The 14,147-nt window shown below is 49.7% G+C and overlaps 2 protein-coding genes across 2 annotated transcripts; one reads left to right on the plus strand and one right to left on the minus strand.

Annotated features, from left to right (window-relative positions):
- Positions 1-4,437: 4,437 nt before the first annotated feature.
- On the minus strand, positions 4,438-7,188 carry LOC103726352 (basic proline-rich protein-like). The gene is made up of 3 exons (XM_029559089.1): positions 6,915-7,188; positions 5,168-6,028; positions 4,438-4,513 (listed from the first exon to the last, which is right to left on the minus strand). The coding sequence occupies exons 1-2, from the start codon at positions 7,186-7,188 to the stop codon at positions 5,187-5,189; spliced, it is 1,116 nt and encodes a 371-aa protein (XP_029414949.1). The 3' UTR covers positions 4,438-4,513; positions 5,168-5,186.
- Positions 5,727-8,380, plus strand: Znf768 (zinc finger protein 768). The gene is made up of 2 exons (XM_008823849.3): positions 5,727-5,983; positions 6,272-8,380. Exons 1-2 carry the CDS (start codon positions 5,896-5,898, stop codon positions 7,876-7,878), a joined length of 1,695 nt encoding a protein of 564 aa, XP_008822071.1. The 5' UTR covers positions 5,727-5,895; the 3' UTR covers positions 7,879-8,380.
- The last annotated feature ends 5,767 nt before the right edge of the window (positions 8,381-14,147 follow it).

Consider the following 14,147-nt stretch of genomic DNA (forward strand, 5'->3'; position numbering starts at 1 on the left):
GGAAACTCCCTGCCACTGGATGGGTGGCTTTTCATGGTGCCAAAAGGCAAAATGCAGATGACTGGAGAGTAGTCCTCTATAATTCTCCTCAATGATGGACCCTGAGTGTTGCATTATCAACATACCAAACAAGATGTTCCTGCTGGTGCAATAGTGGAGCATCTAGTGTATGTACAACCAGCAAATTTTTGATTGGATATAATGCTCGCTCCTAGGTGTGGAACACACATCTGGTACTGTAGACCAGGCCAACCCCCTGTGGCAGGGGAGACTATAGGCCCCAGTGGGAAGTCACTGCAATTGCTTTGTTAGATGGAAATGATGCACCTGTTAAAGTACTAACCAAGCATTTGTGTTGACACCCACAGGTTAAGTTATCATAATAGTCACTGTTTAGATGTTCTTGCTTCTTGCTGTATTTTTATAGTAGATGGAATCCCATTCAAACTGGCCAACAATCCATGGAAAACAGATGATGCAGAGACCTGATGTTCAGTGCCTTGCCACTCACTACCACCCACTCCAAGGCTCAGGGAACTTTTTCGGAGGAGGTTGGCGGAAAGAATCTAAGAGTCAGAGGAAGGGGTGGAGTGTTAACTGGACCTATCCTCCAACCACTATGCTGGCAAACTATAGTCACACCTCCTTCCCACTTTCATTAAGGAGTTGGGGGGTAGTCAGTTACTTCTCCCACCCAATCATTAGACCTCAGCTGCATGTTAGGAGAGTGACAAAGGATATATGAGCTGAGAACATGAAGAGCTACCTCTCTCACAATTTTGTGTGGCTGTCGAGAGATCACAGGATCTGTATTTGAGTGTGGACTTTACAGGACAGCTGTAAATGTGGGGCACCCACTCTTCTGTCAATAAACCATGTATGCACTGTAAAAAAAAAATTAAAAAAACAAAAAATAAAGCAAGAATCTTAAAAAAAAAGATTTTATGTGTATGTCTGTGTGCCTGAGTGTACGTATGGTGTCTAAAGGGGCCAGAAGAGGGTTGGATTCCCTGAATTACAGGCGGTTGTGAACTGCCCAACATGGCTGCTAGGAATTGAACCTACATCCTCTAAAAGAGCAGCAGGTGATCCTAACTGCTGAGCCATCTCTCTAATATTCTCTCTCTCTCTCTCTCTCTCTCTCTCTCTCTCTCTCTCTCGTTTTGAGACAGGGTCTCCCTGTGGCCCCAGCTGGCCTAGAACTTACTATGTAGACCAGGCTGGCTTTGATCTCACAGAGATCTGCCTGCTTCTGCCTCCCAAGTGCTGGGAGTGCTGGGATTAAAGGGATGCGCCAAAATGCCCGGCTAAAGAATCTTTAAAACAAATGAGCAGGAATTTGGGGAGATGGCTCAGTTGGTAAAGTACTTGCCACACAAACATAAGGACCTGAGTTCAGATCCCCAGCACCCATGTGAAAAGCTGAGCACCCTGTGTGCACCTGTAATCGCAATATTGGGAGGACAAAGACTGGGATCCCTAGGGCTTGCTGGCTAGCCAGTCTAGATGAATAAGTGAGCTCCAGATTCAGTGAAAGACCTTGTCTCAAAAACTAAGATAGAGAAACCGGGCGTGGTGGTGCACGCCTTTAATCCCAGCGCTTGGGAGGCAGAGGCAGGCGGATCTCTGGTCTACAGAGCGAGTTCCAGGACAGCTGGGGCTGCAGGGAGACCCTGTCTCAAAAAGAACAAAAAAAAAAAAAAAAAAAGAAATAGAAGAACCCAGCATGGTGGCACACAATTTTAATCACAGCACTCTGGAGGCAGAGGCAGGCTCATTTCTGAGTCCTAGGCTAACCTGGTATACACAGCAAGTTCCAGTCCAGTCGAGTTCCAGAGCAACTGGGCTCCACAGTGAGACAGTCTCACAAAAGAAGTGGCAGTGGGGGAGGCTGATGAGATGGCTCAACAGGTAAACCTGATAACCCGAGTCTGATTCCTGGAGCCCACATGATGGAAGGAAACAACCTACTCCCACAAGTTATCCTCCAACCTCCACAAGCTTGCTATGACACTCGTCTACCCCATCCCACCCTGCTTGTGCGTGTGCACCCTCATTTACAAAAAACTAAATAAATGTAATGGAGAATTTAAAATGAATGAGGTGGAGAAGCAACTGAGGAAGGCGCCTGATGCCGACCAATGGCCTGCACACGCACGCTCTGATGCCGACCAATGGCCTGCACACGCACGCTCTGATGCCGACCAATGGCCTGCACACGCACGCTCTGATGCCGACCAATGGCCTGCACACGCACGCTCTGATGCCGACCAATGGCCTGCACATGCACGCTCTCATAGATGCACTTGCACCCACATACAGAAAAATGATCAGACCTTGAAAAAAAAAACTGGAGCTAGCCTCCAACCCACCTTCTCCCCTCTTCTTTTCCAATGCTGAGGATCAAACCCAGGGCCTTGATCATTCTAAGGAAGCACTGTACCATTGAACTCCATCCTCACCCTGCCTTGAACCTTTGATCAGTCTCTAGGAGTAGAATGTTAAAGTTTGAGAGATCTACTATTCTCAACAAAATATCTTTTTGGCTGGGATTGTAACCCAGTGGTGAAGCACTTGCTCAGCATGTGCAGAGTTCTAGGTTAGATTACCAACACTGGGTGTGTATGTGTGTGTGCATGTACGTACCAAAATGTCACTTTCAGGCTGAGGATATAGGTCAGTGATTGATAGTGCTTGCTTAGAATGTGGGAGGCCCTTGATCCAATCCCTAGCACTGAAAGTAAATAAATAGACAAAAAAATAAATAAATAAAAAATAAAAAAGGCAGAAATGCCATGTTCTGCCTGCTCTTAGTTTTGTAAGGTAATGGCTCCAAGGCCTGTCCCAAATGTGTAATGTGTCAGGCCAGTAGATAACTTACACAGACTCCATTTCCATTGTTCTTTTCCAAGGAGCTCTATGCCTTGACTGGTCTCTTCCTCAGTACCTGAAGTCATATTGGCTATATAGGGCTTCTAGAATCTGGTAGAGTCCTTTTAGAGTTTGTCTTTTATATGTAGAAAGGAGCAATTCATGCAGATGTCTCTCACACACTAACCTCTTTTTAACATGGATCCCCCAGGGCTGCCTAAGGACCAAAAATAAATGATAGTTGCCTGCATAGGAGGGGATGGATGATGCTTTGGGCAGAGTGTCGGCTCAGCTCAGGACATGCACAGGGCCTTCTTCACCACACAGTGCTAAAACAAGTCCAGCAGATTTTCCTGTCTTGGATTAGTTGGTGCTGTGTTGTTGTGACCCTCATGAGAGAAGTCTTTACCATCTGCTTAGAGACTCTCATTTGTATAGCAAGTAGAAACTGGCTGCCTTTTGAAGACCTTTTGTGTAGACAGGATTCTGATGCTGGAGGAGACTGGTTGGAAGTCAACCACTACCTCTCTAGGTACCAGGGAGGCTGGGAGGTGGCGATGCTGGTGCTAGACAGCTGAAGTTCTGGCCCAAGAATGCAAGCCCTTAACTGGGTCAGACCAGTGGCTGGAGGTGCATACAGGGCATGGCTTTTTTTGTATGGCATAGCTGCTCTTCTGTGTGAATTTTCTGGTGGTTAAGTAAGTTGGGGTCAAATTGTTGTGTAAAGACCTGTGTTTCACCAGGCATGGTGGCACACATCTTTAATTCTAGCACTCAGAAGGCAGAAGCAGGCAGATCTCTGTGAGGCCAACCTGGTCAACATAGCAAATTCCAGGCCAGCTGGGGCTACAGGTAGACCTTGTCTCAATAAGACAAAAAAGAAAAAGAAAGCCGAGCATGGTGGTACATGCTAACTTTAACCCCAGCACTTGGGAGGCAGAGGCAGGCAGATCTCTGTGAGTTCAAGGCCAGCCTGGTCTACATAGTGAGTTCCAGGACAACTGGGGCTACAGGGAGACCCTGTCTCAAAAAAAGACCAAAAAAAAAGAGAAAGAAAGAAAAAGAAAGATGTTTCTCACCTTATGTGAATGCTCTAGGGATAACAAGAGGGTGCCCATGTCCAGTTCTTCCTATGATCAGTGCACTTGGTAGGGTGCTCTATGTGAGCTCCCTAGTGATGAATCCCGTGAGCAAAGGTTTTAGGACAGACGAGTTCATTTTTCTCCAGAACTTGGTACTGTCCTGCTTCAGCCTCCTAAATGCTGGGATTAGATGATTGTTTTCAACTCTTTTCTGGAGAAAGGAAAATGGCATTTTTCCTTCTAAACCACTTTCTTCCTTTCAAAGGTCTGGTTAGGCAACAAGAAAACACACAGCCCATGGCTGCTGCACCATGTAAAGGGGGAATTTGGCTCATTAACCGTCAAGAACGCTATCAAACTTTGAAAGAGTAGAAAAAGGATGAGACCGGATGAGTCTTCCCAAGGTTGCTTTCTCCAGCATTAAAGGTGCACCAGAGGCGGTTTAAACAGACAGGACTGGAGACTTAGTCTGTGGATGACTTACAAGACCCGATGTTCTCTGCTCGGTTCCCTTTTGGAACTCTTCAGTGTCACCTTCACCTACAAGCAATCTTGCTTGCCTGTGAGAAAATACAGAAACCAGGGATTAAGGCTCCTAGGGATTAAATCAAACTCGGGGAGGTAGAAAAGATCGTCCTGCGGGAGCACCCGGAACCCGAGGGCAGAGGAAAGAGCGGAGGAAGCAACCGAGAGCCGAGGAGGAAGAGGACTCTCCTGATGCTCTAGCTTTCCCTTCTCAATAGAGGGCAAATGGCGCGGGGCAAGTTTTGAAAGCTCAGGCCGAGAGGGCAGGCGGACGCCGGGCACCTCCCTCTCTCCCTCCCGCAGGCATTCCAGACACACCAAAGTGGAGCCGGCCAGAGCACCTTGAGCCAATTAGGGTGCCGGGCTTTCCCAGGCGACCATTACTGCCTGGCAGTCTCCAGACTCGGGTGGAGGAGGCCGGACTGCGGGAGCGCGAGTCCGGCGGCCAATCTTCGGTTTGGGGGGAGCCGGGCGGGACCTCAGCGAGCCAGGGGCGGTGCCTGTGCTTGGCGGGTGGGTGGGGGTGGGGTGTCAGGAGTGGCACGGGGAGGAGGGAGGTCTAGAGAGGAGGCCTGGGGGTGGGGGTGGGGGGTAGGGCTGGTGTTGGAACTCAGCCCGCAGGTTCGGGCTCCAGGGCCTCCACCTGCGGTCAAAGGGGCGTCTGCCTTTCCGAGGAGGCCAGAGCTGACCTGGAGGCTGGGAGACGAACTAGACGCCTCCCCCGCTGGCGCCGGGAAGCGTCGCTCCTTCTCGCTGACCTTGGTCTCGCTTGTCGCCTCGCCCTTGGCCACATACACTGCCGGGCACTGGCTCCGAGAGCTCTGCGGGCAGGTGGCTGGGCGGACCGAGACCCAGGCTGCAGGCATACGCGGCTCCAGCTCCTCCCGCCCGCTCCGGGGGGTCGGGGCTCCCCCACCCCGAGGCCTGGGCGATCCAGTCCAGGGTTAATGCCAACGAGTTTCCACCTCCAGCCGCTCCTAGAGAGGCCGCGGCGCTAGCCAGCGGGGGGACCTGGCCTCGGACGGACACTTCCTGTGCGGGGGGAGGGGGTCGGAGAGCAGCAGCCCAGCCCGGGGCTGGGGGGCTACACGGCGGGGTCTCGGGCTGGGGGCGGTGGCTGGGGGCGGCCGGGCGAGGCGACGAGCCCTTCATCCCCAAGGCTACCACGCGTGGGGCGGCGAGGGCCACCGGACCATCGGAGACCTTGGGAGGGGGGCGGGGCCGCGCGGAGGGGAGGGGCCGGCGAAGCCCAGGGTCAAGACGTCCGGCCTTCGGGGCCCGAGCCAGGCCGCCAGGTCTCCTGGGCGGCACTGAGCAGGCGAGTGGGAGGGCTCGGGTCTGCGGACACTTAAGCCGGGTCGCCGCATCGCCGGATCGCCCGCCATCACCTCCGCCGCTGCACTGGGAGCTGGCGGGGATGGAGCGGGAGGCGTCGCCGTGGGGCCTGGAGCCCCGGGATGGGCGAAGTCCTGACGAAGTGGGGAGCCCGGAGGGGTCTCTCAAAGGTGAGGGAGGGACTGCGTCTCCTAAGAGTGTGCCTGGGAACGGGGCTGTGCCTCACGGGAAGGAAAAAGGGCCGGGGGCTTGGACGCTTGGGACTGGTGGGGGCAGGGAGGGCTGGGGACTGGGTGTCCAGGGTCTTCGGAGATGAGGTGGCGAAGTTCAGCACTCGGCTCAAGGGCCAGCGACCGTGTTTGGGGAGGTGAGGGAGAGAAGTTTGTGACAATTAATGGACCAAATAACCTTGCAGGCCCCCATGCAATCAGGATTTTCTTGATTCTCTGATCCTGCAGGCAACACGAGTGAGAATGAGGAAGAGGAAATTTCTCAGCAAGAAGGCAATGGGGACTATGAAGTTGAAGAAATACCGTTTGGGCTTGAACCCCAAAGCCCTGGGTTTGAGCCACAAAGCCCAGAGTTCGAATCCCAAAGCCCCAGGTTTGAGCCTGAAAGCCCAGGGTTTGAGTCCCGAAGCCCTGGGTTTGTGCCCCCAAGCCCTGAGTTTGCACCCAGAAGCCCTGAATCAGATCCTCAGAGTTCTGAGTTTGAATCCCAGAGCCCTAATTATGAGCCCCAGAGTCCTGGCTATGATCCCAAGAGTCCTGGCTATGAACCCCGGAGCCCTAGGTATGACCCCAAAAGCCCTGGGTATGATCCCAAGAGCCCTGCCTTTGAATCTCAAAGCCCCAGGTATGAATCCCAGAGTCCAGGGTACAAACCACAGAACTCTGGACATGAACTTCAGAATCCTGAGTTCAAAACCCGTAGCCCTGGATTTGAAGCTCAAAGTTCCAATGCAGAGATGCTTCTGGACCCCGAGAAAAAAAATCCCATGAGCATCCCCCTAGGAGTCCACCCCCTGGACTCCTTCACTCAGGGATTTGGGGAGCAACCCACAGGAGCACTGCCTTTAGGGTCACCTTTTGATATGCCCACAGGGGCCCTGCTGGCAACACCCCAGTTTGAGATGCTCCAGAATCCCCTGAATCTGACAGGAACCCTTCGGGGTCCAGGCCGTAGGGGTGGCCGGGCCAGGGGCGGGCAGGGCCCTCGGCCTAACATCTGTGGCATCTGCGGGAAGAGCTTTGGGCGAGGCTCCACCCTGATCCAGCACCAGCGCATCCATACTGGTGAGAAGCCTTATAAATGTGAGGTCTGCAGCAAGGCCTTCTCCCAGAGCTCCGACCTCATCAAACACCAGCGCACACATACCGGCGAGCGGCCCTACAAATGTCCGAGGTGCGGCAAGGCCTTCGCCGACAGTTCCTACCTACTTCGCCACCAGCGCACCCACTCTGGCCAGAAGCCCTACAAGTGCCCACACTGTGGCAAGGCCTTCGGCGACAGCTCCTACCTCCTGCGGCACCAGCGCACCCACAGCCACGAGCGGCCCTACAGCTGCCCTGAGTGTGGCAAGTGCTATAGCCAGAACTCATCCCTGCGCAGTCACCAGAGGGTGCACACCGGACAACGACCTTTCAGTTGCGGCATCTGTGGCAAGAGCTTCTCTCAGCGGTCAGCCCTTATTCCCCACGCCCGCAGCCACGCCCGGGAAAAGCCCTTCAAGTGCCCGGAGTGCGGCAAGCGCTTTGGCCAGAGCTCGGTTTTGGCCATCCATGCCCGCACCCACCTGCCAGGCCGCACGTACAGCTGCCCCGACTGCGGCAAGACCTTCAACCGCTCCTCCACCCTCATTCAGCACCAGCGCTCACACACTGGCGAGCGGCCCTACCGGTGCGCCGTGTGCGGCAAGGGCTTCTGTCGCTCCTCCACGCTGCTGCAGCACCACCGGGTGCACAGCGGGGAGCGGCCCTACAAGTGCGATGACTGCGGAAAGGCCTTCTCACAGAGCTCCGACCTCATCCGCCACCAGCGGACCCACGCGGCCGGCCGGCGCTGATCATGGCTGGCAAGGGTGGGCAGAAGAGGAGAGGACTGGAGCTATAGAAAACTTGAGAGGATAGAAAAGCTGGAGAAGAGAGGGGTGGAGGATTCTAGAAGAGGGGTCAGGGTGCAGGAGCTACAAGCCCTCCGGATGTATGAGAAGTGGGCTGTGAAGAGGGGTTGGAGGAGGCCAAACAGGCAACAAGCCTGGAGAGATGCCTGCCGCTTTTGTCAGCCAGCGGCAGAGTCCGTTAGTGGAGGCCTGGCTTGGCAAAGTGCTAGCTAGATGGGGAGGGGGGTGGGCAAGGGACTGTCACTTAGTAGAGTAGGGTAGCTTAGATTGGTAGCTGCTGAGACCCACATGGAGTCAGGATGAGGGCAAAAGGCAGGTAGGTAGGTGGGGACTGGGGCCTCAGGGTAGGGCCTGGGCCTCACAGTGCAAACCCCATCCTACCTTGTCTTCCTCAGGCTTTGGAGCCCCTGAGTTTGAGTTCAATAAAAATTTTTATGTGATAAAAGAGACTTGTCCTTAAAATATGTGTGTGGACAGTGCCCTGGACAGCAGGAAACAGGCATAACTAGTCATAACTATAGTACCCCAGGTCTCTTCCCAGGAAGTGCTTTATGTCAGTGGTTCATTGGAATCTTAGTATCTGGAGTTCAGGACACGATTTGCCTATAGGTGCCCAAGTTCTCATCCCATGCTTTGCATGCTTCGAAAATTCACAGGGGCTGATTGTGGAAGGCGTGAGGAAATCCTCAGCTTTGTGGGCATCCCCTTCCTAAACATAGAGGGTCTGTGCTTGGCAAGAAAACAGACCTGGATTTCCTCTCCTTAACCGCACCCTCCTCCCCAAGCTGGCATGCCCAGCCATCTCTTGTGCAGATCTTTTCTCCAGGCTCTTAAGACTGGAGCAGTCCTCTGCAGTTCCAGCCCCACCCAAAGAGGGGTGCCCAAGTATGAAGGCTAGACCCCTCCCCCAAGCTCCTTTTGCCCTCCCACCAGGATGGGCCTGATTGTTCACAGCTCTGCTTTCTCAGGACCTGTGTCAGTTGGTGGGACTGCCTTGCCCCTACCCTGCTTTACCCGTTTCCCTTTCCCATCCAAGTTCCATACTCAGGAACTGACTGGGACAGGAGCATTTGGAGTATGGTCTATGGTGACCTTAGCCGAGGACAGGCCACACCTTGGGGAATCTTGCTACTGGGCACATTTTGAGATAATACCTACTTAAGGGCCTGACAGGGCCCTTTGAAGGTTTACTCATTCTCTTTCATAAAGAAAACTGGAGCTCACAGAGCTGTGAATTGCTCAAAGTCACTATGTGACTTATACTAGATTCCACATTCAGACCACATCAACCTGGCTTCACCTCTGCCTAGTCACACAGGCAGATTTAAGTGTCTTGGGTCTCTGCAGATGGCATTCCCAGCCATGAGTCCATCCTTAGGGCCTTGGAACTTGTAAAGAATAAATAGTCTCAGGGCTGGAGAGATGGCTCAGTGGTTAAGAACACTGACTGTTCTTGCAGAAGACCAGGGATCGAATCCCAGCATCCACATGGCAGCTACCAACTGTCTGTAACTCCAGTTCCAGAGGATCCAACAGTCTCTTCTGTCCTCTGCAGGCATTGCACTACACAGGTGCACTTACATGCAGGCAATACATACGTACACATAAAATAAAAATAAATGAAATACTTAAAAAAAAGAGAATAGTCTCCCATTTCTATCCAGGTGGCCATGTTCTGCAAGCTCTGGAAGGGGCCTACTGACCATGTTCAATTCAGTTTGCTTCATTTTCAAAGTAGAACATTATTGTTCAAGTGAAATCTTTTTTTTTTTTTTTTTTTTTTTAGACAGGGTCTCCCTATAGTCCCAGCTGGCCTGGAACTTGCTATGTAGCCCAGGGTGGCCTTGAACTCACAGAGATCCGCCTGCCTCTGCCTCCCAAATGTTGGGATTAAAGGGGTGTGCCACTAGGCCCAGCATTCAAGTGAAATCTTATGGTCTTTTAAAGATCTTTATGAAATTGATACAGGCTCTTTTTTTGACTCCCACTCTATTCCCCGCCCCCAAGCGGTATGTCACTAGATAGTCCAGGCTGTCTCAGTGTCTCGGTGTCCTGAGTGTTAAGATTAAAGGTATGTAATTGCCAAGCCCGGTTTGTATGATGCTGGAGATTGAACCCAGGGTAAGGGAGTGTCACTTGGAGTAGAGTAGTTTAGATTGACTGCTGTTGAGACCTTCAGTAGATATCAACTGAGCTACATCCACAGATCCCATAGCTGGCTTTTAAACACTCATTTTGGAGTTATTTATTTTAGGACTGTGACTCGAGACTAGCAGCATGCATTTGTTAGGTAAGTGTTCTACCACTGAGCTACCTCTGCAGTTTCAAATGTTTCTAAAAAATTTTTATGTGTATGAGTGTTTTGCCTACATGTAAGTGCACCACACGCATACAATGCTGGTAGAGGCCAGAAGAGGGCATTGGATGCCCTAGAACTGAAGTTACAGATGATGGTTAGTCACCACGTGGATGCTGAGAACTGAACCCTAGTCCTTTGGAAGAGCAACTGATGTTCCTAATCACTGCACCATCTCTCCAGCCCCTATTTTTTGTTGTTTTGTTTTGTTAAATGCAATTCTTTTTTGGATCATTTTCAATTTGCATTTACAAACATTTAACACAAGAAAAAAAAAAACAGACTACTCCACTCTTCTCTCAACGTCTAAGGCAGAAATGGGACCGTAAAGAATTATTTCTGGAGACTTTCATTTAAAACAAAAACCAGGCAGAGGTTAAAGACGAGGACTCACTACTCAGCCTGGGCTAGTCTGGAGCTGAAAATCTTCCTGCCTCTGCTTTGAGGTGATAGGATTAAAGGTGTGTGCTACCACATTCAGCTTGGCTTTCACACCTGGGTCGAAGATGTTGGCTGGGGTCTTTTATAGGGGGCTTTGGGGGGATTCTGAAGGCAGGAAAAAAAATTTGTTTTAAAGTTAGGTGGGGGCTGGAGAGATAGCTCAGCAGTTAAGAACACTGGTTGTTCTTGCAGAAGACCTGAACCCACACATGGCAGCTAACAACTGTCGGTAATTCCAGTCCCAGGGGATCCGACAGCGTCTTCTGTCCTCTGCTGCACTGCACGACATGGGTGCACTTACCTACGTGCAGACAATACATGCATACACATTAAAAAAAAAAAGGTGGGAAAAAGGTGGGAAAAAGGTGGGAGAGAGAGAGCACTCAGGGCTTATCAGAAGAGAGTAACCCCTGCCATCCTCTTCCATCGGCCAGGATCTGGGTCAAAGGTGTAAAGAGTCTCTTTTCCTTTAAGATCATCAAAGAGGAAGTATGCTGTGCTGAAGTGACTTCTTGCAGTAATCAGGTCTCTGGTCAAAAGGTGGAGTCTGTTTATCTTGTGTTCCCAGATCAGGGTGCTCATTAACTCAGTTCCTGCATTCTCAGGGGCCCTGCAGAACCGTGAGGCCCTGCTGCATTGGGGAGGGAGTTGCTGTGGGTCCAAACCCTAACATTCCAGCCCTTTGTGTTATAGGATAGGGGGCGCTGTTGTCATCTTGCTACTTCTTGCTGGACAGAGTCGATGTGTGTGGGGGGCTGGATTAGGGGTCTGTCAGACAGTGGGGGTTCCCTCCTCGTGCTTCTGAACAGGGTCCTCGGTGGTCGACAGGTGTTCCTATACGTGTGGAGGGAAAGAAAGTAACAGCTGGTTAAAATGAATTAGTTGTTGGATTGGCCCTGAAAATATCTGAAGAGGTGAGGAGCAATGGTTAGCACCAAAGTAATAGAAATCGGAGAGCTGAGTGAGGGCAGAAGCCAGGAAGTCAGTCCTGTAAAAATATCCCATTGAGGTAACTGCTGGTACTGGGAAGTTTTATGGTTTTTTAAAAATATTTTATTATTTTTATGTGTATGAGTGTATTGCCTGCATGTATGTGAGTGCACCTGTGTCATGAAATACGCGGACATCAGAAGAGGCCTTTGGATTCCCCTGGAACTGGAGTTAAGGACAGTTAGTAGCCACCATGTGGGTTCTGGGAATCGAACCCGGGTCCTCTGCAAAAGCAGTTAGTGCTCTTAACCGCTGAGCCATCTCTCCAGCCCATTTTAAAAAATATTTTTATTATTTTTATTTTATGTGAATGTGTGTATTGCCTGCATGTAGGTAAGTGCACCCATGTCATGCAATGCCCAAGGAAGACAGAGAGGCTATTGGATCCCCTGGAACTGGAGTTACGGACAGTTGTTAGCTGCCATGTGGGCTGTGGGATTCGGTCCCTGGTCTTCTGCAAGAACAGTCAGTGTTCTTAACTGCTAAGCCATCTCTCCAGCCCTGGTACTGGGAAGTTTTAAGTGAAAGATAAAATCTTTTTGGTATAAGAGCTCCCAAATACTTTTAACATTTTTGGCCTTTGGAACAGCGTACATTGCTAAAAGGCCCAAGGATAGTTTGACTTTTAGCCAATAAGAAACTGGCTTCTTTTCTTTGGGCTCTTTTACCCTAACTGCCTAGCCAGTTTCTACCTTGTATTCTTACCACACCACCCTCTGAAGAGGTTTACCCAAATTGCCGATAGGGAATTGGGACGCAGATGGCTCTGGCTTCTTCCATGCTGAACAGGGACGCAGGATGAGGCAACTGAGGTATCCCCTTCAGTGGGTTTAACTAAAAGACTCCCAACCTACAAGATGTGAAGGACAGGGAACCAGAAAAAGTCAGAACAGGGCAAATTTCAAATGTCCAAATTAAAGTCCATTGGAATTTTTTGATGAGGGCTTCCAAAATCATCCCTCTACTGGGTCCCTCCTCATTTTTACTTTTTTTCTACCAAGCATGGATGCTTGGAAGCATAGAGGAAATGTTTCCTCTGTGTTGACCCTCCTGTTTGCGGACTGGACACTGGTTCAAGTTCATCTTCTGGGGTCTCCATGGCCTTCCTGAACAAGAGGACAGGTGACTTACCACAGTTACAGGACATTTTGAGAGATGCTCCATAGTCCCCTGGAAGTTACTTGACCTTGGAGGGCAAGGAACAAAAAATTGTCCCTTTAAGTCCCTCCAACCAGATTAGTATAGGCCTCAAAATCTGACTATTAAACATCCAACAAGGTTAGTTCCACTAGTCTTGGTACTTTTAATTACCATGTGCTATGTAGATAGATCTTGGGCAACATTCTTAAATAAACCTTGACTAGACATCCTGAAACTAGTTGACTAAGCTATGACCTTAGAAAATTTAAGATTATCTATATATTATCTTTGTCTCGTCCTTGACAAATCATGACAAATTTACAGAGACTTTCATCACTTGCTTAGGCTTTCTCATTTTTTTCTGTCGATTCTGGAAATATCCAGCCATCATAATCTTTATCCATAAATCCTTCTTAGTAAAATATATCCATTCCCATATCCTTCTAATATCTTTTAATTTTCCATTTTCTGTCTTAATAACCATGAGACACAATAACATTAACAAATAAATTTTCCATCTGTTGTGAGAATTCTTTTCCTGGGGATAATAAGCAATGTTTACCCCCTTCTAAGGTTCTAGTGTGAAACCACTGTTTGATTACATTAAAGTTTTCCTGGGAGTCAATGAATTGAGACCATTGCAATTAGGGAAGAATTACGTACAGCTGGCTGAGAAGAACGGCTGAATACTCAGGTGAGGGTCCTCCTTAAATGAAAGAATATGATAGTTAACAAGCCCAGTTGTGATGATCTTTTGTTACTGGACACAGCTGAAGTCATGAAGATGGTAGTTGTCTGACTCAGAAGAGAGTACTGTACAGCATTATCTTATTAAAAGAACATGGAATTCAAATTACACACATAATATAATTAAGTTAATATTACCCATTTATACATTGTGTTTTATAGCTTTCCAGATCAACGCTATAAAAAACACAAAATCATTAATAATCTTTGTTACTTTATGTAGTTTAGAGAATGTCTACCAAAAACTTGCTTTGGGTTTTGAAGAAATGTAAACACTGGGTAGAGAAAAGCAATTGGTACATTAATACAACCTCCAGTATAATCACTTAAGGAAAACTGTACTATAACCCTCTTCAGACTTTAATAAACTGTTTTGTTTTTTGTGGGTTATTTTGTTCTTTTTGAAGCAGGGTCCCCCTGTAGCCCCAGATGTCCTGGAACTCACTATGTAAACCAGGCTAGCCTTGAACTCACAGAGATCTGCCTGCCTCTGCCTCCCAAGTGCTGGGACTACAGGTGTGCTCCACCATGCCCGGCA

This window comes from Nannospalax galili, unplaced genomic scaffold, assembly GCF_000622305.1.
Source record: "Nannospalax galili isolate Female #2095 unplaced genomic scaffold, S.galili_v1.0 scaffold788, whole genome shotgun sequence".
In the NCBI taxonomy this organism is placed as follows: Eukaryota; Metazoa; Chordata; class Mammalia; order Rodentia; family Spalacidae; genus Nannospalax; species Nannospalax galili.

Coding starts and splice junctions, on each gene's coding strand:
- Znf768 (XM_008823849.3), top strand. CDS start 5,896: ATGGAGCGGGAGGCGTCGCCGTGGGGCCTGGAGCCCCGGGATGGGCGA. Junction 5,984..6,271: donor CCCGGAGGGGTCTCTCAAAG/GTGAGGGAGGGA, acceptor CTGATCCTGCAG/GCAACACGAGTGAGAATGAG.
- LOC103726352 (XM_029559089.1), bottom strand. CDS start 7,188: ATGTGTGCGCTGGTGTTTGATGAGGTCGGAGCTCTGGGAGAAGGCCTT. Junction 6,029..6,914: donor GTGTTGCCAGCAGGGCCCCT/GTGGGCATATCA, acceptor CGTGAGGCACAG/CCCCGTTCCCAGGCACACTC.